A 27,667-nucleotide genomic window follows, 5' to 3' on the forward strand; every position below is an offset into this window, starting at 1 on the left:
CTTTGTCTCCACAGCTCCTCATAGGGTCTTTGTCACAGTATTAAAATTAATTGTTGTATTAAAATTATTGTTCACTCCTAAGATGCTTATAGGACAATAAAATGTGATATTTTCTGGTACAATGAAACTAAATTACCCCACTCTACCCAGCTTAAAATCCTAGTTTCAGTATTTATTGGGTGTTGGGCCATGGGAAGTTATTTAACTTTCTGTGCCTCACTTTTCTGATGTGTAAAATGGGGCTACTAATAATCTTCCTCCTAGTGCTGTTGTGAAGACTACATAAATTTTGGTAAGTAAAGGGTTTAAAATCCTGCCTTAAAATACTCAATAAACCTTACCTGTTATAATTGCAATCTAAAGACATTCATACTTAAATTTATCCCCACAAGGCTTAATGCTTTCTGAAATTGTAATGCATTCTCAATGCAAAATGTTAAATAAAGAAATGCCTCTGAAATTAGGGTTTAGATATGCTTCAATTCTTAATCTTTCTGCCATTTTATACACTTTCGACTAAAGAATTTCTGCTAACAAAGATCATCTGAAGTGACAACTCAATTTTCTAAATTATTATTTGAAGATGAGATGGGTAGCATTTTCTTGATACATAGCTTTGAGGCTATGACATAACTTAGTACGATACAGACAAAGGCACCCAGTTATATTTGTTGGTATAAACTTACTGTGTGTGTGTGTCTGTGTGTGTAAGCAAATGTGCACATGTGTGTGTGTTTAATAATAATTTTTTGAGGTGACTTTGAGCAACAGGTAATAAATGAATTTAAAATGTTTGCTGATCAAATTAATTTATGTGTTGCTCTGCAATATGGCACCTTACACGTGTCCAAGTGTTGTAGTAAATCCAAAATGTTTATTTGAGAAAAGCATTGGTTTTACCTCTCGACACCCTTGGGATGTATTTGTATATAAAATAATATTAATTATAAGCAACACCAAGGTTTGGTCTTTCTTGAAACGATGTCAACAATAACACCTGCTCCTTTTAAATATTAAATATAACAGTGCTGAGGCTAATATCTATTAAGCCACTCAACCACCCCCCTTTAATTCCTACCAGAAGAAATTATTTTATATTTGAAGGTAGGGAAATTGCTTTTTTCTCTCAATAAGTGGAGTTTTCTCTCAATAAGTGGGAACTCTACAAATTAATGCTTTCCATGTATGTTCTTGCTGAACAGAAACAAACGTTAAATTTGAAGCTCAGTTAGAATAGTTCAGTTGACCATTGTGCTTGACATTTGTGCACTCCCTTGACACAGAGTTCTATATTATTTATAGTACCTTGCTTTACTATGAATTGTCTCAAAGTCTTTCCAGAAAAAAGCAGGTGCACAAATATATTTATATGTTTACACACATATTTATAATGCTTGAATTGGTCCCAATGTTATCATATCACTATTCCCACATCTACAATCATCAAGACAAAGTTAATTAAACTTTAATTAGTTTCCATGTGGAAAGGAAATCTTGGCAACTGTTGCTTCATTTGCATTAGAAACATACATTGCCTGAGAATCATGGGTTTTCATTATACTTTACAAGTGGGGAACCATGTGTCTATGAAAATCATATTTTAATTTCATAATAGGCTAGATCTTAGACCTTTTTAATCTATTTATAAATACTACTTCATCTCTTAAATGATTTGGATGAATTCCATACTATCATAGCAATTATAAAAATAGAATTCAAGGCTATCAAACAAAACTTGCATAAGCAGCTCCTAGATCCTTTTAATCATGTCCATTGGGATGTGAAATTCTACACTAGTTAGGATAGATTAAAAGTCAATTTCATTAAATTTTCAACAAAATGTCAACTTTCTCACCTCAAATTCTGGCAAGTAAAGGCTATGGATCTGCTTTAGTCAAAACCAGAGAATGGCTTCTCAGCAGACATTTGCCTGGAACCTCAATGTGATGTCCAGCTTCCATCACAAGCAGAGTTGATATAACTGACACCCAGGAGGCAGAGTTCTAGAGCTATGCTACCTCTTCATTTGTCTTAGGTTTGAAAACTCAATCCTTATGCAAAATTAACTCACAAGAAATGAGTGTACCAGGACAACATGAAATTATCTCACTATAGAAAAGGTTAGTGATTTTTTTATATTCTGTGATCACATAGAGGAATCATACAAGCAGACACTATGTATGGTAACATCAGGGGACATCCATGCTTTGGAGTGCTTTCCTTAGAAGTTTCTAAGGCCCATCTTGTGCTGAGGTCTATTTGTGGAGCAATGTCATCTGAGTGGGGTGCCCTGGGCTGGATTGGAATTGCTTGGGCTTCAGTAGACATTTCTCTCCTTTAAGGGTCTCTCTGACTTTCTGCTCAATGTTGGGGTTCACCAGGTACCATATGGACCTCAGGACTACCACCTATGGAGTTGTCCCAGGGCCACAAGACCAGGCCCTGATTCCTAGTAGATGGCCTGTCAAGGATATTACTCCTGCTAAACGGCACTGTATATTTTTTGCAAGATCACTAGAAATTGGACTGCCAGAATGGTACTCAAAGACTGATTTGATGTGACTCAAATTTTATATATAGATAGGTACCCCACAGAAAACAAATTTGCTCAGGGTCCATACACGGTAGTGTAATAGGGAAGAACAAATCTGACTCCATATTAGATCTGTCTCTTTTACCTTTGTACTCTGTTGCCTATGCTTAGTCATGCTGGCTCTGCACCTTTTGTAAAAGAATGTTGTCTATAGCTTGAAATATACAGGATAACCTATTCTCAAGACTCTGACCTTTAAGAGTCCATTCATGTAGAGATAAAATGTTGCAGAACGGAGAATAACTTTTGTCTTGTTGGAGGTTTACAGGAACATCCTGACCTGACCTATGTGGACAGCTGCAAGAACAAAGGATTCCAACACCAAGAAGTTTGCAACAACTAACCACACCCCTCCCTCACCTTGCCTTAAAAGTTCTTTGCTGAAATCCTTCAGGGAGCTCAGGGTTTTGGGAGTAGGAACCACCCATCTGCTTGTATCGCCCTGCAATAAATCTTTCTCTGCTCCAAACTTTGATGTTTTGGTTTGTTTGGACTCACGGTGCATCGGGCACATGCACTTGTGTTTGGTAACACTAGGGCAACCTTGGCTACATGTTCATTTTCAAAAAGGTTCTATCTGAAGACCTTCCCCACTGTATTATTCAATATTTTAAAAATAAATTTCCAAAAGGTAAATTCTAAAATCATAGTGCAAAGAATTTAGATCTTGAATAGATTTGCTTCATTTGAGCCAGTATTAGAATCATAAGACTCATCATGTTTCTCATTAGTTTAGGTTTTCTGAAACCTCTAGGGACTTTAATATTCCAGAGACATAATCTTCTATATCAGCTTCCTAATACTCCTTCTACTATGGTTTTCCATTTCTGTCTTTGGATTTATTTTAAACTCTCTTCAAACATAAATATTTTTATTAAAACCATAGAAAAATCTTTTAGAAAATTTAAAAATGGAAATAACAAAATCAAAATACATAAAATATTTATTTTTCTGGAAAATATTCTGGTATCATTGATAAGGTCTATCTATTATAGACATGAGTCAAAAATTTTATGTAAGAAAAATAACAGTGAAACATAAATGTGCTGAAACAGATAGTTGCCATCAACTATTTTGTGAAAAAATTTTAATTACTTTAAAATTACAATAAGATTAAAAGTTGTGTATTGTGGTGAGATTTATGTGTACATATCTGGGTTCCAGCATTTATTACTTTGGCCATAAATAGCTTCATAAATAGCTTGTAAAGCCTATAATAATGGAATTATTTATAAAGTATAAGCAAGCCCAATCAAATATAGAGCTTCCTCAACTTACAATGGGGTTACATCCCAATAAACTCATTGTAAATTGAAAATATTGTAAGTCGAAATGCATTTAATACACCTATTCTACTGATTATCATTACTTAAGACAGACTTAAACATTCTCAGAACACTTATATTAACCTACACTCAGGAAAAATCATCTAGCACAGAGCCTATTTTATAATCAAGTGTTGAATATCTCATGTAGTTTATTGAATATTGTACTAAAAGTGAAAAACAGAATGGTTATGCGGGTACAGAATGCATACTGTTTTCACGACATTGTAAAGTTAAAAAATCCTAAATCAAAGCATTGTAATTCTGAGACCATCTATACTCCAGAACCACAATCTAAATGGTATATCATGCTTTTTAAGAGGGAGGGAAAGGGAGACATTCTGGTCATTCAAAGATACCAACAAAAATGTAGGCTATTTATACCTCCTGATTTTTCCTGTCTCTCATTGGTAAACAATTCCAGAATGGCTATGACCAATAATGTGTTATAGCAATAGTTTTAATTTCGTTTACACATACTAACTTCATGTCTTTGGAGAATAATACCAAAAATAGGAATACAATATACATTAACTTCATTAAAATAACCAGGGATAATGGAAGAAAAGAGGGATTAAATGATATTCCAAAGCTTACCTGGGCCATTGAGTCAGGAAGAGAAACCAGGTCTCTCAGATTTCAATTCCAGTGTTCTACTCACTGGTTTGTTCAACTCCTGTGCAAAACATCCATACACAATACACAATGCATAAGCCCCCTTGCTATCAAGTTGTTGTAAAAAAAAAAACAAAAAAAAACACGCCATTACCTTTCCGACATACTGAGGCTCGGAGCCCATGTATTCCTCCAGCACAAAAAATTGATTCCATACCCAGCCACGTTTAACTCGTTGGAAATGTGATCGCCGCCCTGGCAGGTGGATAACATTCTCTCTTGGTTCTGTGGCTAAAGTCTGTTGTGGCTGAGGTTGAAGTGGTGTTAGGAGCCCTCCATCAAACAGGACCCAGAGCAGCAGGGATAAACAGTTCCTTGTAAGCATTGGCAAAAGCTTTCCTACAGCAGAGTAATAAAAACTCCAGCACTTAATGCAGTATTGTGGAATCCAGGTTTGAGGTGTCTGTGGCCTCTACCACTTAGCTCTCTCTTTTATTGCAGAAATGATAACGCAGGCATTAATCTTTTTGATGAAAAGGCTTCTGCTATATTATATTCCATCTAAAGGGACCTATAAAACAGATTAACAAAGATACATTAAATTGATAGAATTAAATGATGATAGTCATCAAAACTTTCATTATATCTGCCAACATTTAAAGAAACAGAGAGGAAGTCTTTAAAATAATTATATTGGTAAATGGTCACTGCTCTTGAACCTGTTAACTTGGATAAAACATCTAAGTTTTTTTTACAGACTTGAAAAGTATGAGTTACAATAACGCAAAAGGTATATCATAAATAGAAGCAATCTTTTCTTAAGTTTAATAAACATTTTAAGAATAAAACAGGGATCACTGTTTTTGTAATTGAAGTATAGTTGATGTACAATGTTTCAAGTGTACAGCAAAGTAATTCAGATACATATGTACATATATATTCTTTTTTAGATTTTTTCCATTATAGGTTATTACAAGATATTGAATATAGTTCCCTGTGCTAGACAGTAGGTCCTTGTTGTTTATTTATTTTATATATAGTAGTGCATATATTTTAGTCCCGAATTCCCAACTTATCCCTGCCTTTCCCCTTTGGTAACCATATATTTGTTTTCTATGTCTGTGAGTCTATTTCTGTTTTGTAAATAAGTTCATTTGTATCACTTTTTTTATATTCCACATATGAGGGATATCATGTATTTGTTTTTCTCTGTCTGACTTAGTATGATAATCTTTAGGTCGACTTAGTATGATAATCTTTAGGTCCATCCAAATGGCATTAGTGCTGCAAATGGCATTATTTCATTCTTTTTTCATGGCTGAGTAATTTTCCATTGTGTGTATACACACACACACACACACACACACACATATATATATATATATATATATATATATATATATATATATACCACATCTTATTTAACCATTCATCTGTCAATGGACACTTAGGTTGTTTCCATGTCTTGGCTATTGTAAATAGTGCTGCTATGAACATTGGGGTGCACGTATCTTTTTGTATTAAAGTTCTTTTCCAGGATCACTATTTTTTTTTTTTTTTTTTTTTGTGGTACGCGGGCCTCTCACTGTTGTGGCCTCTCCCGTTGTGGAGCACAGGCTCTGGACGTGCAGGCTCAGCGGCCATGGCTCACGGGCCCAGCCGCTCCGCGGCATGTGGGATCCTCCCGGACCGGGGCACGAACCCACATCCCCTGCATCAGCAGGCAGTCTCTCAACCACTGTGCCACCAGGGAAGCCCAAGGATCACTATTTTTGAAGTGAACTGAGAGTAGGATTTCACAAACAGCACAATTGACCTTTTGGGATGGATAACTCTTTGTTGCTGGGGAGCCAGCATGTGCATTTTATGATTTCTAGCAGCACTCCCTTTCTTTTACTCGACAGATGACAGTAGCATCTTTTCTCACAGCCAGTTTTGACAACCAAAAAATGTCTCCAGGCATTGCCAGATAAATATTCCTTGGGAGGAGCAAAATAGGCCAAGATTGAGAACCACAGATTTAGAGAATAAGGAAAAAACAGCAGTTTTAAAAAAGCAAAAAAATTTTCTGAAGTTAGAGAATAGGAAGAATAGGACCATGCAAGAAAGAACAACATAAATTACTAAACGTAAATGATCTTACTAAGATGCAAGTTATTGAGAAAATCTCAGATTGTTTTATAAGGCTTTAGTATAAGCTTTAAGTTAAAAAAAATGTTTCTTTAGCCTTGGTATACTAGAAACACTGGATAAAAAGGAATTATTTTATAGGTGGTGTGCAGCTCAGAGCAATCTTGTGTCCCTTTCAGATGGACAACCTCTGCCCTGTACTTAGGCAAAATGAGATTTGAACATCTCCTTACAACAAACACTTTTTTTCATTCGCTTATCTAAGGTTTGGGTGTTTACAAGGTACTAGGACCATTGTTAAACAGTAGATAACAGACACAATCCTTCTCTCTCTTAAATCAGAAATGGAAAATAAATAGTCATATAAAGAAATGAGGGCAAATTTACCAATGCTGTAAAAAAGGAAAAAAGAAAGCAAACAGAATATCCTGATGGCAAAACTTAAGTGACCAAAACTTAAGTTAGCAAAAGCCTGTTATAGGTGCAAATTGCCGTGAGACCTAAAGGTGAGAGCAGATCTATGTTCTGTAAGCAGCATGGGAAAAATGTGGTTCCAGCCAGGGAAGTTTCATGCATTTAGCACTAGGGGCCCATTGTCTACAGCCTGGGAAGTTTCCAAGGGCCAAAAATGTTGGAGGCCAGAAATTATGTACAGTGCTTCCAAAACAAGAGAAGTAAAGTCAAAATCAATACATATTCAATCACACACCTATAAAACAGGGCATTTTGTCAACCTGTCAGTTGCAATTCGGTTTAATGATTATTCAGTTACATACAATATAATAAAAAGTATAATGCATTCTTTGCAAATATTCAAATTTAAACATTTAATGTGGGAGCAATTCACTACGCTTGAGTTAAGATATGTGATGAGGAGGGTTAAAATTTATACTTTGAGAGCATCCTATAAGGACACTCCCAAAAGGAGAAATAAAGAAGGATATATATATTTTTTCTGGCCTGAAGGGATGCACCTGTTAGTTATTAACAAAATTATAAACAGTATATATTTTATTGCATCTTTTCAGTCTGGCAAAATAATGTTCATAAAAAGTTAACTTAGACCTATATTGTTCAATATGCTAACCACTAGCCATATGTGGTTGTCTAGTTGAAATCTGGCAAGTTGATGTTGAGACGTGCTCTACTTTTCAATTATATACCACATTTCAAAAAACAAGTACAAAAAAAAAAAGTGTAAAATCCCACTATTGTTTCTATATTGATTAGTTCCTGACATGGTAATATTTTGGATATAGAAGTTAAATAAATATAAACTATTTAATGTGAGCTATTTATTTTCAATTTTTTATGTGTTTACTAAAAAATTACAATTATAGGTGCAGCTTGCATTTGTGATTTGCACTATTTTCTACTGAATAGAACTGATTTAAACAATAGAGTTTAAATCACACCTGCAATTTCTACTTAAGTAATGTATTCTTAACATTCAAAAATTGAATATCTAGCACAAACCGTGTCATGTTTGTGTGACAATATATTTGGGATGTCTGAGGATATTTGCAACTCTATGAAATAAGCCTGTGTAAAAATAATGCACATGTTTTCCTCATCTGTTTTCAAGTTTAAATTACTAACACCAAAAACTAAAGTGTTTTAATTTCTTGGATTTTCCAGCTTGTCCATGTTTCTTCCCCTACTCATGTCAATTTTACCCCAGGCATATATACAGGACAGATGGGGAGATAAACATGAGTAGAAAAACTTCCCAAACTTAGTCTATTATATATAATTAGGTTGTATTTTTGCTTTTCTGTTCCATTGATTTTTTCTCCTCCATTTTTTGGGGACATGAGTTATAAAAATTCAGATTTCAGGGCCTCCCTGGTGGCGCAGTGGTTGAGAGTCCGCCTGCCGATGCAGGGGATACGGGTTCGTGCCCCGGTCTGGGAGGATCCCATATGCCACGGAGCGGCTGGGCCCGTGAGCCATGGCCGCTGGGCCTGCGCATCCGGAGCCTGTGCTCCACAACGGGAGAGGCCACAACAGTGAGAGGCCCGCATACCGCAAAAAGAAAAAAAAAAAAAAAAATTCAGATTTCAGTGAGCATTGATACCTAGTTATTTCTTTAAACAGTGTCTTTTTATTTTATATTAGAGATTTTTGATATTGTCCAGCTGGCTATATTCATCATCAGTACCATCACCATGAGTCCAGATACACTTTCCCCATGGAAGTGGAGGGGTCTGAAATCTGAGTTTTGATCTCCTTTTAGAGGAATCTTTCAGAACTTCTAATTGGCCCACATCATCCCCCTTTTGTCACCTTAGAATGGGTGTTTGTGATGTGAAGAAGAATGTGAAAGTAACATAGAAAGTGTTTTTTCATAAGCTAATTCCCCAGCACTGTAAAGATTCACATCACCAAAAACAGCCCCTAAATGCAAAACATTGTCATGAGGCTGAAGTGAAGAGGAGCCACAGAAGAGTTCAGTGTGGCAGAAGAGCCCCCCATTTCCCTCACCTCGTGCCCACTTCTTGTTCTTTCCTTTGGTTCTCTCTGGACACATATTCTACTTAGCCTGCTGTGTTCTACTTTTTCATGCATTTTCCTCTTTCTCTTTCTCTAAGTAGTATGATCCTTACCCGTATCCCTGCCATCAAATTACTTTCTCCTTTTTTGTTAAAATGTGTTTTTATATTTACAGGAATATTTATGTATGAGTAGTTTATTTTGCTGATATTTTCATTAAGATGGTGATGGCCAGGGGTGACCTCACAGGTTCTGAAGATATGCACTTAATCTTATTCTTTGCCATGAATGCTGCTGTTTTAGTATGAATTCTGCAGAAGTCAAAGCTTTTTAGGAACTCACATACCACATTGTAGTAGAAAGATCTATAATTAAAAATGTAAAGCCTTCTCACTGTATGCTGAGGATGTAACACACAGCATGATGACTGTAGTTAACACTGTATTGTATATCTGGAAGTTGCTAAGACAGTAGATCTTAAAAGCCAGGATTTTTATTATGAAATTCATGAACTTAATAGGGTCTGCATGATCTACCTCTACATCATGCTAGACCCTTGCCATTCTCCCCTTTTCCCAAACCCTTTACTGATAAATAATATTATTGTCAATAGTAATAATTTATATTACAGGTGTATTTGTATGATTATTTGTTCCACTTTCCTGAGTAGATTGAACAGGGGCTAAAAGAGTAGCAATGATGTCTCTTTTGTCAGCTTTTCTCAGCTGTTCTGTTCCTGGCATCTACAACAGTGTATTGTAAGTACCAAAAAAAGCATTTGTTAAGTTTGAAGGAATCAGTCATCGAATGATAATAGCCAACTTTTATTGAAAACTCACTATGTTCCATATAATGTCGTGTGTTCTGTACCAGTACAATTGCTCTGTGAAGGAGGTGTTATTATACCCATTTGACAGATAGATTGGAGGAATAGAGAAGTTAAATGACTTGACCATTTTCCACAGAGGAGTGCATAGCAGGCGTGTTTGAATCTGGGCACTCTGACTCAAGAGCCCATCCCCTTGGATTCTGTTCTCCACTATCCCTGAATGAATGAATGCATAAATAGATGAGAGCATCAAGGGTTTCAAATCCCAGCAAGACAGTGAATATGAGCTTGAAGACCTGAGTTCCAAATTCTTTTTCCAAAGCGAAGTAGTTATTTCAATATTGGGCAGCATAAAGTTTCTTAGACTCATTTAGATCTTCTGTGAAATTAGAAGATTTGAAGCAATTAGGTCAATATTGTTCCTGTGAAGTCAGGAGGTTCAGGACCCCCAGACCTCACCCACCAGGATGTAAAAAGAGACACATAATTCTAGGCAGAGACAGAAGAAAAGAAAAAAAGCTATAATAGACATGGCCAGTGTGCTAACAGGACTGGATGGTGGTTGAAAATTCAGAAACGGCACAACAGCCCAGCTAATCCATCCAGCAAGGTTCTAGACAGGCCGGGTGACCCAAAGCACAGAGAAGATAAGGCACTTTCCAGCTGTCCATCCTCTTTCCAGTTAGACTGAACTGGGGGTGGTGTGCTGGGGTCTGTCAGATGAGAGGGCAGCTTGTGGGACCTAAGTGATGACTCTGAATTTGGGGGTCACTTCCAGGCTTGGTATAGTTTTAAATAATCATAATGAAAGAAATAAATGAAAAGATAGGCTTTGGAACAAGACAGATCTGAGGAATAATGTCTAATAATGTCATAGCATAGTTTTACGCTAAGTAACTGTCAAGTAGCATTTGAATTGTGGGGACACCATCAACAATATTCTTATGTCTGTAGAGTTAAATACAAGAAGAAATGAAATATATGTTAATCTCATCACTCAATTAGAACGTGTATACACATGCATTTCCTAACTCATGTTATTGCATTAGGATCCTAAATTCCATTCCAACACTCTAAAACTGTGGTGCTTCAGTGAACAGAGGAACAGATACTATTTTCAGTGCATGATGCTGCTCCCAGCAGATCCCAGCCTCCAGCCACAGTTGTCAGCCGGGGAGCTTTTAAAGTGTTATATCACAACAAAAGTAATGCAAGGAGATTGAAGAACTCTGGTTCTTAAGTAAAAGAGAAATAACTCCCTCAGGCATGAAATATAGCCAAAATTACAAGGAAAAATTATGAGGAGCCATTAACCTGGGTACACTTGCCCCAGCATCAATGGTGCTGTTACAAGAGCAAGAACAGAGACTTGTTCTGAGGTGTCAGCACCCTATGGAAACATGGGAACTTTAAAGAAGACATATTTGTTACAAAGGCCATCACCAGAGATGCATTTTACTCCATATACTGGATTTCGGACACAGTGTTTAAAATTTTACATTTGCCTAGTATTCCTAAATTTTGTGGAGCCAAATTGGCTTTCCAAAGACTTTCCAAACCCAATGATGAGTCTCTGAAGCCACACATTGCTTTTAGCAGAAGGAAGATTTTAAAAAATGGTCATAAATCAAAGCAGGGTTTAGTTAGATGTGAAATACCCAGTGACAGCTTTTCCGTTAAATGTGTCGTTAGAACTGAGAGATACCGAAGGCTGTGTTTTCTGTAGTTACTTATTTAATTTTTGGTGTGTTTGTTTTTAAGAATAGTTCTTGAAAAGGAGTCTACCTTATATAAATTACACTGAAAGGGTCTATCTTTGTTAGAAGATGCCTTACTAGGTTGACAGTTATGTTAATTATTACAAGTGGTTCTCGTTTTTGGAATACATTGGGAATGAGAAAATACCCCTACCACACCTCTCTTGGTCCTAGTAAGCCCAAACCAAAAGGAAATTTTACACTGTCTCTGGTGCAGCAAAACCTTAACCCCAACTCTTCTATTTTACAAACTTTACACTGAGAAGTAGAGAAGTATGGATGGTAAACCCACTTCCATTGTCTCTTAGAAGTTAAATAAAGATGTGTGAAGGTGATAATTACTCTATGATCTTGATCTGTGGAGTTAATTAATCCTTGCTCTCTGACTTATCCAGACCCTACTCTTTACTATATATATATATATATATATATACACACACACACACACACACACACACACACACACACACACACACAGAGTAAATGATATGATACTGGTATTGTCAATAAGCTAACAAAAAATATCTGTGGGAGAAAAAAAAAAAAAGAAACTCAACGTGGGACATCTTTGCAGTATGGATGACAAGGAACACAATCTCTCTCCTTCCCTCTCCCAGAAGACAGATTTGAGTACACTTTTACATTCATGGTATTATTTTTAACTGCATTGTTAAAACACCCTTGATGTGATGTTCTGAAAAAGGCAGTTTACTTCTTTGGTGTTCCTCTGCAAGATCAATAACAACAGTCTATTCCTGAGAAATACATTAGACAAATCCCAACTGAGTGGCATTCTATAAAATGCCTGAGCAGTACTTTTGAAAACTTTGAATGTCATCAAAAACAAGGAAAATCTTGGGAATTCCCTGGTGGTCCAGTGGTTTGGACGCTGAACTTCCACTTTAGGGGGCCCAGATTCAATCCGAGGTTGGGGAACTAATATCCCGAAAGCCACACAATGTGGCCAAATAAATAAATAAAGGCACGTCTTGTTTAAAAAAAAAAAAAAAAGGAAAATCTAGAAAGTTGTCATAGCCAAGAGATACCTAAGGAAACATGAAAACTAAATGTATCAGATGGGATGCTGGAACAGAAAAAGGATATTAGGTAAGAGCTAAGAAAATCTGAATAAAGTATGGACTTTAGTTAATAATAATATGTTAATATTTATTATTTAATTGTAACAAATATATCATGCTAATGTAAGATATAATCTCAGAGGTGCTGGATATATGTGAATTCTCTGTACTATTGTTTCAAATTTTCTGTAAATTTAAATGTGCACAAAAATAAAGTTTATTAAAAAAAAGAAGAGGGAAACATGGGATTCAGTAATAAGGATATTTAACAAGAAGAAAGGCAAAGGGAATTTTCAGCACAATAATAGAGAGGAATTTTAGGAAGAAAACTGTATATAGGCTCACGGAGCACCAGTCCAGATTAAAGAGAAGAAGAATTCCAAGAGGTATAACACCAAGGAGGAGATATTAATGAATTAAAACGAATGAATTACATAGTGTTTTCAAATGGCAGGGAAGAAATTCACACTTTGTTGGAAAGTGTGTTGATGAAAAACAATGATTAATACATAGAAAAAAGAGGCAATTATTCATTCTTAGGAAATAAAGAAAAAACTACCAGAGATGTAACTCAATCATAACGTGATTATATTCAAGGATGAGCCTACAATTTTTGAGGCATTTTGACCTTACCTATTTACCACATAAAACAACACCCTGATGCAAATATTCACTAGAAATTTTTGTTTACAAAGCTTCAGTGGAAAACCAGTTCTTAATATATTGAAATCATTTCTGTAAATTAAGAAATTGTGATTAAATAAATGAGACTTTTAAATATTTTATAATAAAAACGGCTGAGATTTTATTACCTGGAGGCTTGGCTAATGGCTAAAAAATTGTAGAAGCTACTTCCTACCAGACACAGGAGAAATTTACACAGAGAAAGGGGGAAAAGTTGGGAGAAAATGAACTTCTTTAGAGTTTTATTCAGAGACTGCCTTGTAAATGATGGAAATCTTAGTAATAGTCGTAATTCAAGAGTTGAAAGCCACAGGATCTCCATTTTTATTACCACTTTCACGATGCCTGGAAGAAGGATATCTTACACTGGAAAATAGTTTGGATTTTTATATTGCATTCAAATTCTGTAGTGAAAAAATAAGGGGAAAATACTCTAGCTGTGATAGATTGAGGAAAACTTACAGGAGGCCAGCTACAAGGGACTGATGGAGAGCTGCTTAGAAAATCAGCTTAGAGTAAGACTGGATTAAATCACAGTTCTAGCAAAAGAGCCAAGATTATCTGAAGGATGTTAAACTTCATCACAACCCTGAGTAGTCTTCTTGAATTCCTAGTTTTATGAGGCTAATCAGTACTGAAGGGAAAAAAGCAAATTATAATGTGTACATTTTGAGAGCAAAGCTAAATAGGGTGTAGGTGCAGTACTTCAGAATAGCACAGTGAGGGGTTCAGTAGACACTCTTCAGAGCAGAACAGCAATTTTACTAATAAAATTATTTTATATATGCTACCAAATGTAAAATGGATGGCCAGTGGGAAGCTGCTGCATAACACAGGGAGATTAGCTTGATGCTTTGTGATGACCTGGAGGGGTGGGATAGGGAGGGTGGGAGGGAGGCTCAAAGAGGGGATATGGGGATATATGTATGCATATAGCTGATTCAGTTTGTTGTACAGTGGAAGCTAACACAACATTGTAAGGCAATTATACTCTAATAAAGATTTTTTAAAAAGAAAATACAATTGAAAAAATAAGAAACAATCATTTAAAGTCACTGGAAGTTGTCTTAAACATATATAGCAAACGGAGAGACATTCATTTGAGGAAGTCTACTAAATCTTGGTACGAACCAAAAGAGTCTGTTACATTGAGCCATGACCTGCTTTCTTAGATGACATTATTAAATTTATATGTCCCAGGTCTATGCTACAGAAGCTCTCTACTTTGGACAGGAGCAACTAAGAAGTTGGAGGCTCTTTATCCAGCTCCTAATCTCAAGCTTGGGTTTCATCTTAGGAGGAAAAGGCTGGCAGTGGCGTTTCACATCCCTCCTCCCAAGTCAGAAATGCTGTCTCAGGCAGGTATGGTGGAAAGAATAAGACTTCCTTTTTCACTATCTTCCATTCAGAGAGTGAAAGCTCTACTCCAGGCACACCTGGTTGAGAATAGAGGGGCCCACCCTAGCTCACTTGTAGGGCAAAGTTTCTGCATTTGTAGGGGCAAACTGAGAAGACCAGGGATGGCTACCCCATGTCACCACCATCACCAATGGCCACTCAGCATGAGGATGGCACTACAGGAAAAGCAGGTCCTGGCTCCCAGCTCTGTTGCAGAGTTTCAGGTATTCTTCTCAAGAGAAAGGAAGGCCAAAAGGATAAAGAGCTCCAGGGTTGTGTTTGAGAGGACACATTTTATTTCCAACAGAACATGAACTCCTTGTCCAAGAGTGCTGTTGAAACAGTGGGGATCTTTGTGCAGAGCAATTAAAGATTTTGGTAAATCTATGATAAGAACAGAATGGAAGAGCAGCCAGGAGTTTAATAGAACCAAGTAAAGGATAACCAAGAAGAGCCCTTTGGGATCAGTCAACTCTAGGGATTGGGAAGGCTGTGCACGTGTGTTCAGCTGTACTCACTCATTAGAGATCCCTACTGGGAATGAAAGAGATGTGAAAGCACTCCCCAGCCTGCAGCCAGAACATCAACGTGGGTCGGGGGCGGCGGGGAGGGGTCGTTTCACTGGCACAAGGAGCTTAAATACAACTTCACACCAAACACCAAGTGAGCAATGATCTACTCTGACCCAGGGGCAACACCTAGGAATCCAGACTTAAAAATTGTACTCATCCCTTGCAGTCATGAAGAATGTGTGTATCCCCAGTATGGTGCCCTCTCAGAAGTAATTAGGGATAAAATCTTTAAGTACCAGTTCCCAACCAAACATGGAGCAAAAAATGCAAATTTATTACTCAGTAATAGCAGCTTACAAGTCACACAGATATCCAACGCTAGAGGGTAAAAATCTGACCAGCTAAGGGGCTTAAGCACAGCCACTGACAAATAGGGGGCTTCTGCTGATGCAGGACCGATACCATATGTAGCCAGGTTAAAAGATCAACAAGAGAAAACAAACTTGAACAGAGGTCACACGTTGTAGATGTAATATACATTTCCAAATAAATTCACCCAATTCACTAAACAAATAAATGATCAAGCAAACAACAGCAAGAACGACCTCCAGGGGAGAGGATTGGAGGTTAAATAATCACTGCTGCTACAATATATTATTTATAAAGTCCGGTTTTCAACACTTACAAGACATTCAAAGAAACAGGAAAGTGTGACCCACATACTGGGAAATGAGCAGTCAGAGAAATTAGCCTTTGAAGAGGCCTAGATGATGAACTTAGAATGCAAAGGGGTTAAAGTAACTATTGTAAACATGGGCTTCTGAGCTAACAGGTAACAACCTGCAGTGAAGACATACACACCCTGGGGGCCAATTTACAGGGTCTATCTTTGGCTCATTTACACAGCAACATGCAATGGAATATTATTTGAACTGAAAAGGGATACAGTACGAATACATGCTACAACATTGATGAACATTGAAAACACTGAGCTAAAAGAAAGAAGCCAGCCACAAAAGACCACATATTGTATGAATTTCATTTATATGACATGTTCAGACTAGGCAAATATATAAAGACAGAGGGTAGATTAATGGTTGTCCAGGGCTAGTACTTGGTGTGAAGTGTGAGGAGTAATTGTTAATGTGTTTGGGATTTCTTCCAGGTAGGACAAAAGTGACCTAAAATTAGATTGTGGTGATGCATAGTTATATGAATATACCAATAAAACACTGAATTGCATAAAGTGTATGAATTCTATGGTATGGAAATTATATCACAATAAAACTGTTACCAATACACACACACACACACACACACACACAAGTGACCAAATGGTGGACTTCACACTCAAGATTTTGGACTGTAGTTAGGGCACCTGAAATTGTCTTTGTTTCTTGAAATAAACTGAATCAAGCAGGGTCACGATGCCTGTGCTAATAGATTTTACATGATAGTGATCAGTGCCTACCTCAATACTCACATATGACACATATTTGAGAATCTCCCCACTGATTTACCACTGCTAGTACCTAAGGGTTTCATCATGACCACCTAAGCAGCATGTACATCCTCTAAATTTTTACAGAAATCATCTGTGCTGGTGATAGTCCTACACTTGTTTCATCAGTGCTGCTTCATGTTTCAATGGGAATCAATAGACATGCTGTTACTGTATGATTTTCTTCCAACACACAAAGAAAGTGCATTCCTTTCATATATTACTGGAAGCATTGAACTTGTGTAAAAGAGGGGTTTGAATCCATGCCTTGACATACTTGCTAGATTAAGCCTTGAAAGCACCTTTACAGATTCCCCACAGGAAACTGAACCACTGTGAGCAAAAGAGCCCTTGTGTTGCAAAAATAAATATCATGTTACTCTTTATGGAGAACCACAAAGATTTAAATAATACCAATACTTATTGGAGTGAGGAGTTTTACTCACCAGAATTCCAGAGGGACTAAATCCAGGAAGAAAATGAGGCTAAGATTAGCACAGACTATATTTCTAAAAGAAATGATGTAAGGAAGAAAGTAATGACTACAGGACCATCATGACAGTGAGGGGACACCATGGGGTAGGAGTAGGTGAGCATGGGGGATGGGGAAGGGAAGAGGGAGGAGATTTGGGGGCTGGGTGTTAATTTGGAGGGTTTCAATGGGCATAAGAAAGCATCAGGATGACCCAGCTACATATCAGTACAGATTTCAAGACACAAAAATAATTGAGGTTACAAAGCTACTGATTGGATTTCTAAACACCAAGAAAATATTTTGTCTTTCTCAAGGAAAAAAGTACTTGTATGTACTAACCAATTTTTAAAATGATTTTCTTATTTCTAAACCTTAAATGTAATACTAGAGAGGTTTTTCTTGTATATTATTGGATGGGAAATGAGGGATATGTTCAGGTCCGTGAATCGATATTGGATTTTAATTTTTCAAGTAGAAAAATAGTGGGGTTGGAGAAGGAAAGGAAGAAGAGCTATTATAGGAAAAGAAAAACAGTAAGCAGCACACATTCTCTAATTCCATAATTCCAGACAATACTGAGATTGCACAAAGCTTGCAAGACTTCTTTTTCCCCTTAGAATTACCTCAAGTTCTTCTTTAACTCTTACAAAGCTAAAGTTAACTCTTTAAACATAACTCTTTAAAGATAACTCTTCTTCTTGGGGCTTCACTGGTGGCACAGTAGTTGAGAGTCCGCCTGCCGATGCAGGGGACACGGGTTTGTGACCCGGTCCGGGAGGATCCCACATGCCGTGGAGCAGCTGGGCCTGTGAACCATGGCCGCTGAGCCTGGGCATCCGGAGCCTGTGCTCCACAACAGGAGAGGCCACAACGGTGAGAGGCCTGCGTACCGCAAAAAAAGAGATAACTTTTCTTTATCTCATTACGAAGCTTCAAATGTGAGTCTCCATAGCTCTTACATAACTCTCTTTAAAGTCTTATCCTTATTGCTATGGCTTCTTTATCTATTATATGCCACATTATTATTTTTTCATTTATAAAACCCACTCTTTAAATATATATATATTTAAATTATAAATTACTGTATTACAGGGTTGATTTATTAAAATACCCTGTATGTTGTGGTCCTCCTGATTTTCATATGCCACAGGACAGAAATGCTTTTCTTCTTTTGGGAACCACCCTATAATTTCACTTATTTAAATATACTTTATTTATAAATCAATTATTTAACCAGTTGAGGGATACATATTATTTACCAAGGTACCGGCTATGTCATGTGAACTTTATTTACTATAGAGTATTATTTCCAAATTACACCTTTAATTTTGCTATAATATAAAATTATTGATATTTAATTATGAAAATCACATATTCCCTTTGTACAACAATTTGAAAATACAGCATAAACATAAAATTAAAATTACTTATATTGACACCTGGATTTTTGCTCATTTCTTCAGCTTACCAATATTTTTTCAGCACCTAATATATTCCAGGCACAATTTTAAACACTGCAGCTTGTCTCTGAACAAAACTGACACAATTTCCTATCTACATGGTGCTTTCACTAGGAAGATAATAAAAATGATGTTGATGTAATTATTTGAATATTTTCTTCCCATATTTAAAACACTGATCATGTATTCTATGTGTTATGTTTATGTGTGTTATAATGGAAAATGCAAAATTGATTTGCAAGATTGTAGAACATTATTTTTATTTTTCTTCTATTTGCAGATTTCTTAAACTTTCTTAATATCAGGATCTCATCAGAAAACTTATAATGCAAAATTGACTCTTACATTTTTCTAGAATATAGAAGTATAGTGTGCCCAGTGTTCCTTTGGACAATAGCCCCATCTACTTAGACTTCAAGTCTAAGTATGCCTTCAAGTATGCCTAGAAAGATTTTCCACTTTTCTAAGAATTATTAAATACAAATGGAGACAGTACAAATGAAAGTCAATAAAATAGAAGCAAAGTTGTCAAAAAGTGAGCTTATTTTAATATCATAAATCAAAGGAGATAGTAAACTATTAATTCCAAATATTTCCATACAAATAATGTAATTCTATAAACTATAGATGAGGAAACTGGGATACATGTAGCAGACAGATTTCTATTAATGGTATACTTTAGGGATTGACAAATATTTTATGTAAAGGACCAGATAAGAAGTAGCTTAGGCTTTATGGGGTTTAAGGTCTCTGTCATAAGTACTCAACACTATCTTGTAGGCTGAAAGAAGTCATTAACAACATGTAACCAGATGGGTGCAGGTGTGTTCCAATAGTACTCTATTTACAAAATCAGACATTGAGCAGGATTTGGCCAGAAGTTCATAGCTTGCTGATCTTTAATACCTGAAAATACTCTGAATAGCACCTTTCAAGAGGTGCAGTGGAGGACTTCCCTGGTGGCACAGTGGTTGACAGCCCGCCTGCCGATGCAGGGGACACGGGTTCGTGCCCCGGTCCGGGAAGATCCCACATGCCGTGGAGCGGCTAGGCCAATGAGCCATGGTCGCTGAGCTTGTGCATCCGGAGCCTGTGCTCCGCAACGGGAGAGGCCACAACAGTGAGAGGCCCGCGTAACTCAAAAAAAAAAAAAAAAAACAAGAGGTGAAGTGGAAAGGTATCTTTAAAGTTACTTATAAATGGATATGTGTCAGACTTTCCATGTCAATAAGACAGTTGTGTTTGTTTAACTCTCTTTTAAATACATGAAATATTAAAAAAAAAAACAACTCTGGAATCTCCAGGGATATTAAGTAAGACATTATAGTGCCCAGGGAGCTTCCTCCATCCTTAAGCTACATTTATTCTTTGTAATTGAGCTATGAGCTTTCAAATAATGTCCCTTGATTGTTTTGAAAGGATAGACATTCTTCAACATAGAGTAGGAAATGCACCACATCCCAGAGTGAGGAATAGACACTAATCTACACTGACCTTCATCATTAGAGGCCCTGAATTCCTGTCCCAGTGTGACTTATACATGTTCACTACTCTCATGATTAATGGATACAGTATTTCAGCACTTGCCGCTCTGACTTTCAGCACTTAGAGATGGCAGACGGGTAACAGAGAAAGAAAAACAAAAGCCATGACTCTGTGACAGCTTCTAATCTTGGATCTTGGTATATCAGGTCTCAAGGAAGCAGATCTAACAACATTTCTATCTTTCATTTTACTTTTATTATTCTTTATTTTTCTTTCACCCTGTCTTTCTCTTAAAAATTGTCATGCTCTTAAAGTAGGTGAGAAACACTGAACTTTAGGAGATGATACAGGTAGCTTCCATTCTTACAGCTAACAGTCCAAATAATGGTGGCCGGGGGCAGTTGTAGACTTTAGCACCTATGCAGCTGCTTTCCACACAAATTTTCTCAAATGATAAATAAATTGCCCTTTCTTCTCTAGTGTGAACACATAGACGAATATTGACTTGGACAGGTGCTGGGCTTTTCTTTAATTTCATAAATTGCATTGCATTCTGTCTTTACTGCCAGCAAAGTCCTTATCACATTTTATACTGTAAATACTTTATTGCTTATTAAACAATAAAATCCAGAAATTAGATTGCTTTACAGATGAATGAATCTGCTAAAAAATCTGGGTAATTCTAGGCTTTCAATGTCACTGATTCTGAATTGAAGGTTACATATAAAAGTAAAATAACATAGTATTGCCTTTTCTCATTTACATTTATTTAATATAACACTATTTTGGATAGATTATTTATCCAAATGCAACATCAGTATATGAAATACTGGTACCATGTAAGTAAAGGAAGTCACATCGGCTTGTCAAGCCAGGTTTTTGGCAATAAACATAAATTTGTCCAGCTATTGCACTTCACGTCATTACAGTTTGGAAGAAAAATTAATATTGCATTTGTAAGGGTAGCATTCATTGAAATGAAACAAAGGAACAGTCCCTGGTGAGGCTGCACTTGAGGTGAACTCATAATGCAATATTATGAGAAAAGTGAATGCAAACCTCCGCTTTATATATTGAGAAGTTAATCAATGAGCTCTAGAAACCTTGCAAGTAAATAGATAGCATCTATATTACACCAGGTGTAGCATACAAAGTAGATATTTATCTCTTATCTTTGTAAATATATTATCAAAATGTTTTTTTAAAGTTTAGCTATTAGAGCTTCCCTGGTGGTGCAGTGGTTGAGAGTCTGCCTGCCGATGCAGAGGACAAGGTTTCGTGCCCCGGTCTGGGAAGATTCCACATGCCGTGGAGCGGCTGGGCCCGTGAGCCATGGTCACTGAGCCTACACGTCCGGAGCCTGTGCTCCACAACGGGAGAGGCCACAACAGTGAGAGGCCCGCATATAGCAAAAAAAAAAAAAAAAAAAAATTTAGCTATTAAACAACTATTGCCGGTTTCTTTGTGGATGTTTGAATTAGATCATATAAAAATTAGCGTCATTTTAAATGGTTTTAGATGTAAGTGTGGGGAATGGTCATTTTTGGATGTTATGCAGTCTTTGCAAAGTATGTATTTGGAAAGTGATATTGCTTCATTTGGAATCAGATTAAATGAGGAAAGAAGGGAGGGAGGGAGGGAGGAAGAAAAGAAACTTAAAAGTTAGCTTTATTATTATCAGGACTGTTCTGGAAGGGGAATTTATCTTGGAAGTCTTTACAACCAGACCTTTCTCCTGGTAGGTCCAGAAATCTGTATATCTAGAACATTGGCTAATATTGCAAAACTGAACACATTGCAAGTCAACACATGGATCTGCACTCCCATTCAAAGTATGTGAGAACTTGTAGCCTTTTATCCTCTAAAATCTTCATTTCCAAAATGTTTGATTAGTAATCTAATAAAAGGTGAAGGATATATAAAGTTTTCATTTGACCTGACAAAACACAGAGGCTTCACATCTTCCATTATTTGTAAGGCACCTGGCTTTTATTTATAATTAACTGTTATTGTTTTTGTCCATTTTTTAATGGGACACATGTTAGCTTGCTACAGCAAATTACCACAACCTGGGCGTCTTAACAAACAGAAATTTACTTGTTTTACATTTCTGGAGGGCAGAGATCTAAAATTAAGGTGTCAGCAGGGTTGGTTCCTTCTGAGGATTGTGAGGGAGAATCTAGTCTACGCCTCTTTCCAAGCTACTGGTCTCAAGAGAAGACCTTTGGCTTACAGATGACATTCTCCTTTTGTCTTCACATCCTCTTACCTCTGTACATGTCTATCTTTGTGTCCACATCCCCGCCCCACTTTTTTTTTTTGTAAGTACACCAGCCATGTTGGATGAAGGCCAACCTTAATGACCTCATTTTAACATAATTGCTTATGTGAAGACTCTATTTCCAAATAAGGTCACATTCTGAAGTAGTGAGGGACTTCAATATATTTTTTTGTGGAGGGGTACACAATTCAATCCATCACAGGACAACATAACTTTTTTGTTGTTATTTAAATTTTAGGGTTTTTACGGTACTATATATTGTAGCATTGGTCAGATGTGTTGTGAATATAATTTCCAGGTTAGCACATGTGTTTTGATTAGTTCACAGCATATTATGACAGCAGAAATTTCACATTTTTGTGGTCAAATTTGTTATTCTTGTCATTAAGATACCTGGGCGCCATGTCTGTTTTCTGATGTTCTCATCTAGTTCTCTCATTTTCTTTTTTTTTTTTTTTTTTTGCGGTACGCGGGCCTCTCACCGCCGCGGCCTCTCCTGCTGCGGAGCACAGGCTCCGGACGCACAGGCCCAGCGGCCATGGCTCACGGGCCCAGCCGCTCCGCGGCACGCGGGACCCTCCCGGACCGGGGCATGAACCCGCGTCCCCTGCATCGGCAGGCGGACTCTCAACCACTGCGCCACCAGGGAAGCCCCTCTCATTTCCTTTTAATGTAAATCTTTGACCCTCTTGGAATGTATTTTGACATACAAAATGAGGGAGGTATTCAGCTACATTTTATCCAATAGACATGCCAATCATCCTAATATCTTTTATTTTTTTTTCTTTTTGCGGTATGCGGGCCTCTCACTGTTGTGGCCGCTCCCGTTGCGGAGCACAGGCTCCGGACGCGCAGGCCCAGCGGCCATGGCTCACGGGCCCAGCCGCTCCGCGGCATATGGGATCCTCCCAGACCGGGGCACGAACCCGTATCCCCTGCATCGGCAGGCAGACTCTCAACCACTGCGCCACCAGGGAGGCCCATCCTAATATCTTTTATTAACTAATACATGTAATAACGTTGTATAAGAGAGAATATTTGTTGAGGTTGACTATCCTCTGGACACTCTTCCAAAAACTATATTATTAATCACTTAATGCTTACCAAAAAGCTTACTTTTTTACCATCCATATTTTACATACAAAGACATGAGACACAGTGGAGGTCAGCCTGCCTATTCTAAGGGCTCCACGACTTCATTGGCTGTAGTTGGAAAAAATCCTAGAGCTCCTCATGCTCCAGAAAAGAATGCCCCTCCCACAGTTTGCATTAAAAAATATTATGCATCCAGTAGATATTTTTTTGTTAGGGCTAGCTATCTCTTTCCTGCTCTTCCAGGTGTATCACGCAGTGGCATCAATTCTACATAGTGTAAGAAGCATCACTATTGAGGTTATATGCATCTTAATAGAAATAAAATCCTGAAATTAGAAGACTAAAGATTTCATAGGTGAGCCCTCTGGCATCACTTAGATGGTAGGAGAGGCAACTTGGAGGGAAGGTTTCTCCTGTTTATTCCCCCTGGACTTGGTCTTGTGTGTAACCCCCGCCTCTTCATCTTCTCCCAGTTGTTCATTCTGCTGAGTCCCATTCTGCTGCATGTCCAAGTCCATGAAATATGTCAGAGCTGACCCCTAGGTCATGCTGCAGCTCCACACTTATACTCTTTTTGAAGTTGATCTACTTTAGAGGCTTAAGAATTTGAGTAAATTGATAGGCATTAGGCTATCTTCAATATAAAGAGCCTCAGTCCTGTGTGATATATAAATGTAAAGATTAATTACTTTAGTAAAATGAAGGAAATTATACCAAAAAGACCCTGATATATAACAATAATTCACAAGAAATTAATAATAATAAGCAAGAGGAAGGTATGAAAAAAAGGGAACAAGTGATAATGTAAAGGGTACTGGCCTTAACTGGTAAATTATTATACACCATGACCTGTTTTTCCCATGGGTCCATAAGAAGATACACATGAAGATTTTTATCACTATGTTATTTGTGGGTAACAAATGGAAGTAGGCACATAACTGTGCATCACTACAGCAGCAGGGATATAAAGTGTGTTATAGGCATAAGATGAGATACTATAAAACAACCAGAAGTAATGAACTAGATTTACATGTAGCAACATGGCTAGATCTCGAAAACACAATGCTGAGTGAAAAAGCATGGAGTAGGAAAATATTTTCAACAAAAATCATGTCTGCAATATAAGAATCATACATAATCAACATGACACCAATATTCTTATGACACTATTTAAAGAAAAGCATGGAAGGGGGATTGGAAGGACACACATAACATACTCTTGAATAACTGTTTCTATACATATGGAGACATGGAAGAGGGATGAAGGGAAATCATACAAAGAATAAGAGTCATTGCATCGAGCAATGATGTTAGTGAGCCATGACCTGAAGCATATGATCAACTCAGTTTTGTACAAATGAGGTCTGATAGAAAGAACAAAGTAGCTAGGAACTCATCATGTGGGGAACTCAAGACCAGAGTCCAACTCTTAGAGATGTAGTGACTTTATTGCTGGAGAATGTCATCCTGAGTGATGACACAGATGATAAATGATGACAGGCTGTAGAAGCCTTCTTTAATAATATGTCTTATGTCACATTAGTCTCATAATATACTTGGAAGGGATTAGAGCATTGATTAATGCTTTTTCAGTAACTCCCTTAAGAAAATGAAGGATTTATACACTGGTACTATATTAATTTTATAAGTATAAACACATTACTGCCTTGGAGATAATAATTTTTAGATTTTAGAATGTATAATTTGAGCAAAATTTATAAATTTTACCAAGCAATTAACAGAATATTTTGAGTCAAAAACAAGCATCATTAAAATATGTGGGAAAATACTGCCTACTTTGCAAGGGGCTGATTTTTCAAACTTCATACTTATGATACTTAAATTTGGAAGAAACAATACTCCATGCACCTCTTATGCTTCTACAAATGAGGTACTGACTGTCCTTGAGTTCTGGACCATCTTTTCAAGGATGCAAGATAGAGAATGGGTCTTTCACTGGAGAAAAGGACAGTTCTACTTCAAGTCTTGGGAGACAGAGATAACATGTCACCTCAGAGTAAAAGTCAAGCTTGCTTACTGCCCATTATAAATGATGCAGATTCCCCAAGTTCAAGGTTCCTCCCCTGTAATTCAACTTACTTTGTTTACAGATGTCACTTGGTCCTTCTCACATAACCTTATGGGATTCAAGAGAACAGGCACAAGAAAATGCTGATACACTGGCTACTGCTGTCACTGTGAATAATGAAGTACATTATCTCTGACCCATGAGTCCCATGTCTTCTAATAGCATCCATGAAGCTGGCAGGCTAACTTGTTAGCTTACAAGCAGGGTAAGATCTCACGTAGTTCTTAACAGTAATCAAGAGAAAAACTATTGGGCACTCTCTGAGCTCTGAATTTTTGAGCCTTTGACTATATCACAAACAAGTATATTTTATTTATTGAAGACATCTCTTATTCCTCAGATTATCAAAGGTGCACAGCCAAGGATTTGTCACAGATGGTTGAAATACTCAACTGTATCACATAATCTGAATACTTCAAATTGTTGCCTAAATCATTATATATTTGCTATTTTCTTGAATGGTGGGTGATGGTAATTACTCATTGCCCTTTTTCCATGATCTCTCTTCAGTAACACCACCGTGGAGGTAACATTCATGTTACAACTCAATGTGCAACCATCTGTCAAATTATTTTCTAAGATGACACTAGTGATCTGACAAGATAAGGATAATGATAGAATGGAGTTAGAGAAAAGAGAGATATACCTGTTTTAGAGGCACCTTTTATTCTACAATAACTGAAATATTAAAAGGTTAGGTGAGAGGAGTGTGGGTTATATGTAGTTACTTACTCATTTTTCCAGAGGCTAACTCTGTAAGCTATCATCATAAATCCAGGAACATTCTCTATACTTTGTTGAGCAATTCGATTTGAATTTCACTATGTACTTGGTGCGCTTGATTACAGTGAATTTTTCATTTACATAATCACATTCTGCCCACTTGAATATTCCCTGTGTAGTTGTACTTTTATATAATATGCTTGTCCACCATCTGTCCTCAATTCTGGTCGTGATGCTTCATATTTTTCAACATTTTGAATGGTAATTGTGCCACCACAAAAGTCATTTTTGTTAATATACATCTTACTTATATACTGTCAGTAAGACGCTTTAGGCTCTCACTGGCTAAAAGATGGCTTGCCTTTGGAAACTTTATATCCACCTATCAGAAACAAAGAGAAAGTTCCTACAAGTCATCAAGTATATTTGAAATTTCAAATGCATGTATACGCACACATACTATAATTTTTATGAAGGCACTGCTTGAAATCAATGACTTTGGGTATGTAAACATGATGTGCATGTATGGATTACATATGTTTCAATTCTAGATTTCATTTTAAAGTTATAATTAGATGTAAAAATAATTTAATATTACTCATATTTTTATTATTTTTTCTTTAAGTCATTTCCTATATGATTATATAATAAAGTATTAATGTACTTAGAGATCATTCAAGAGTATTAGGTAGATTAAGCCTCTCTGCTGTTTCTTTTTTCTGGTAATGCGAAAAGAAAATTAAGTGTGCATGGTGTATCAAATTTTTTTGTTCTTAAAATAATATACTTCAACTCAACTGAATTACTTTGTCTGGCTTTTCCTAATAGATGCTCTGATAGGAGAAATTTTGATATGCCTGGGTGGTTTTTCACTCAGGACAAGGATCTAGTTTTCCATTTCAAAAAAAAAAAAAAAAAATATATATATATATATATATATATATATATATATATTTGTCATTTTTTTATTTTTGATGCATTCATATGTGTCTAAACACACACACACACACACAAACATTTATCTTTGTTAAATTTAGCAGGTTTAACTACTCTTCCAACATACAAAAATCTATAGATTCAGTTATTTTCTAATTAGATGATTACATGAATCATCAACCCAAACATAAACTAACTTAAACAAAA

At 36.7% G+C, this 27,667-nt stretch overlaps 1 protein-coding gene across 2 annotated transcripts in view; it reads right to left on the reverse strand.

Annotated features, from left to right (window-relative positions):
• The window catches only part of CDH12 (cadherin 12), a gene marked incomplete at its 3' end in the record, with an annotated part of 276,138 nt that extends 271,145 nt beyond the window's left edge, over positions 1–4,993 (reverse strand). For both annotated transcript variants that reach the window (XM_081233542.1, XM_081233541.1), the window contains exon 1: positions 4,688–4,993. In XM_081233542.1, coding sequence (XP_081089668.1) covers positions 4,688–4,918 — 231 coding nt within the window. In that variant the 5' untranslated portion in view covers positions 4,919–4,993. The remainder of the gene's footprint in view (positions 1–4,687) is intronic.
• Positions 4,994–27,667: the final 22,674 nt, after the last annotated feature.

This window comes from Mesoplodon bidens (assembly GCF_964165515.1).
Source record: "Mesoplodon bidens genome assembly, chromosome: 4".
Lineage (NCBI taxonomy): Eukaryota > Metazoa > Chordata > Mammalia > Artiodactyla > Ziphiidae > Mesoplodon > Mesoplodon bidens.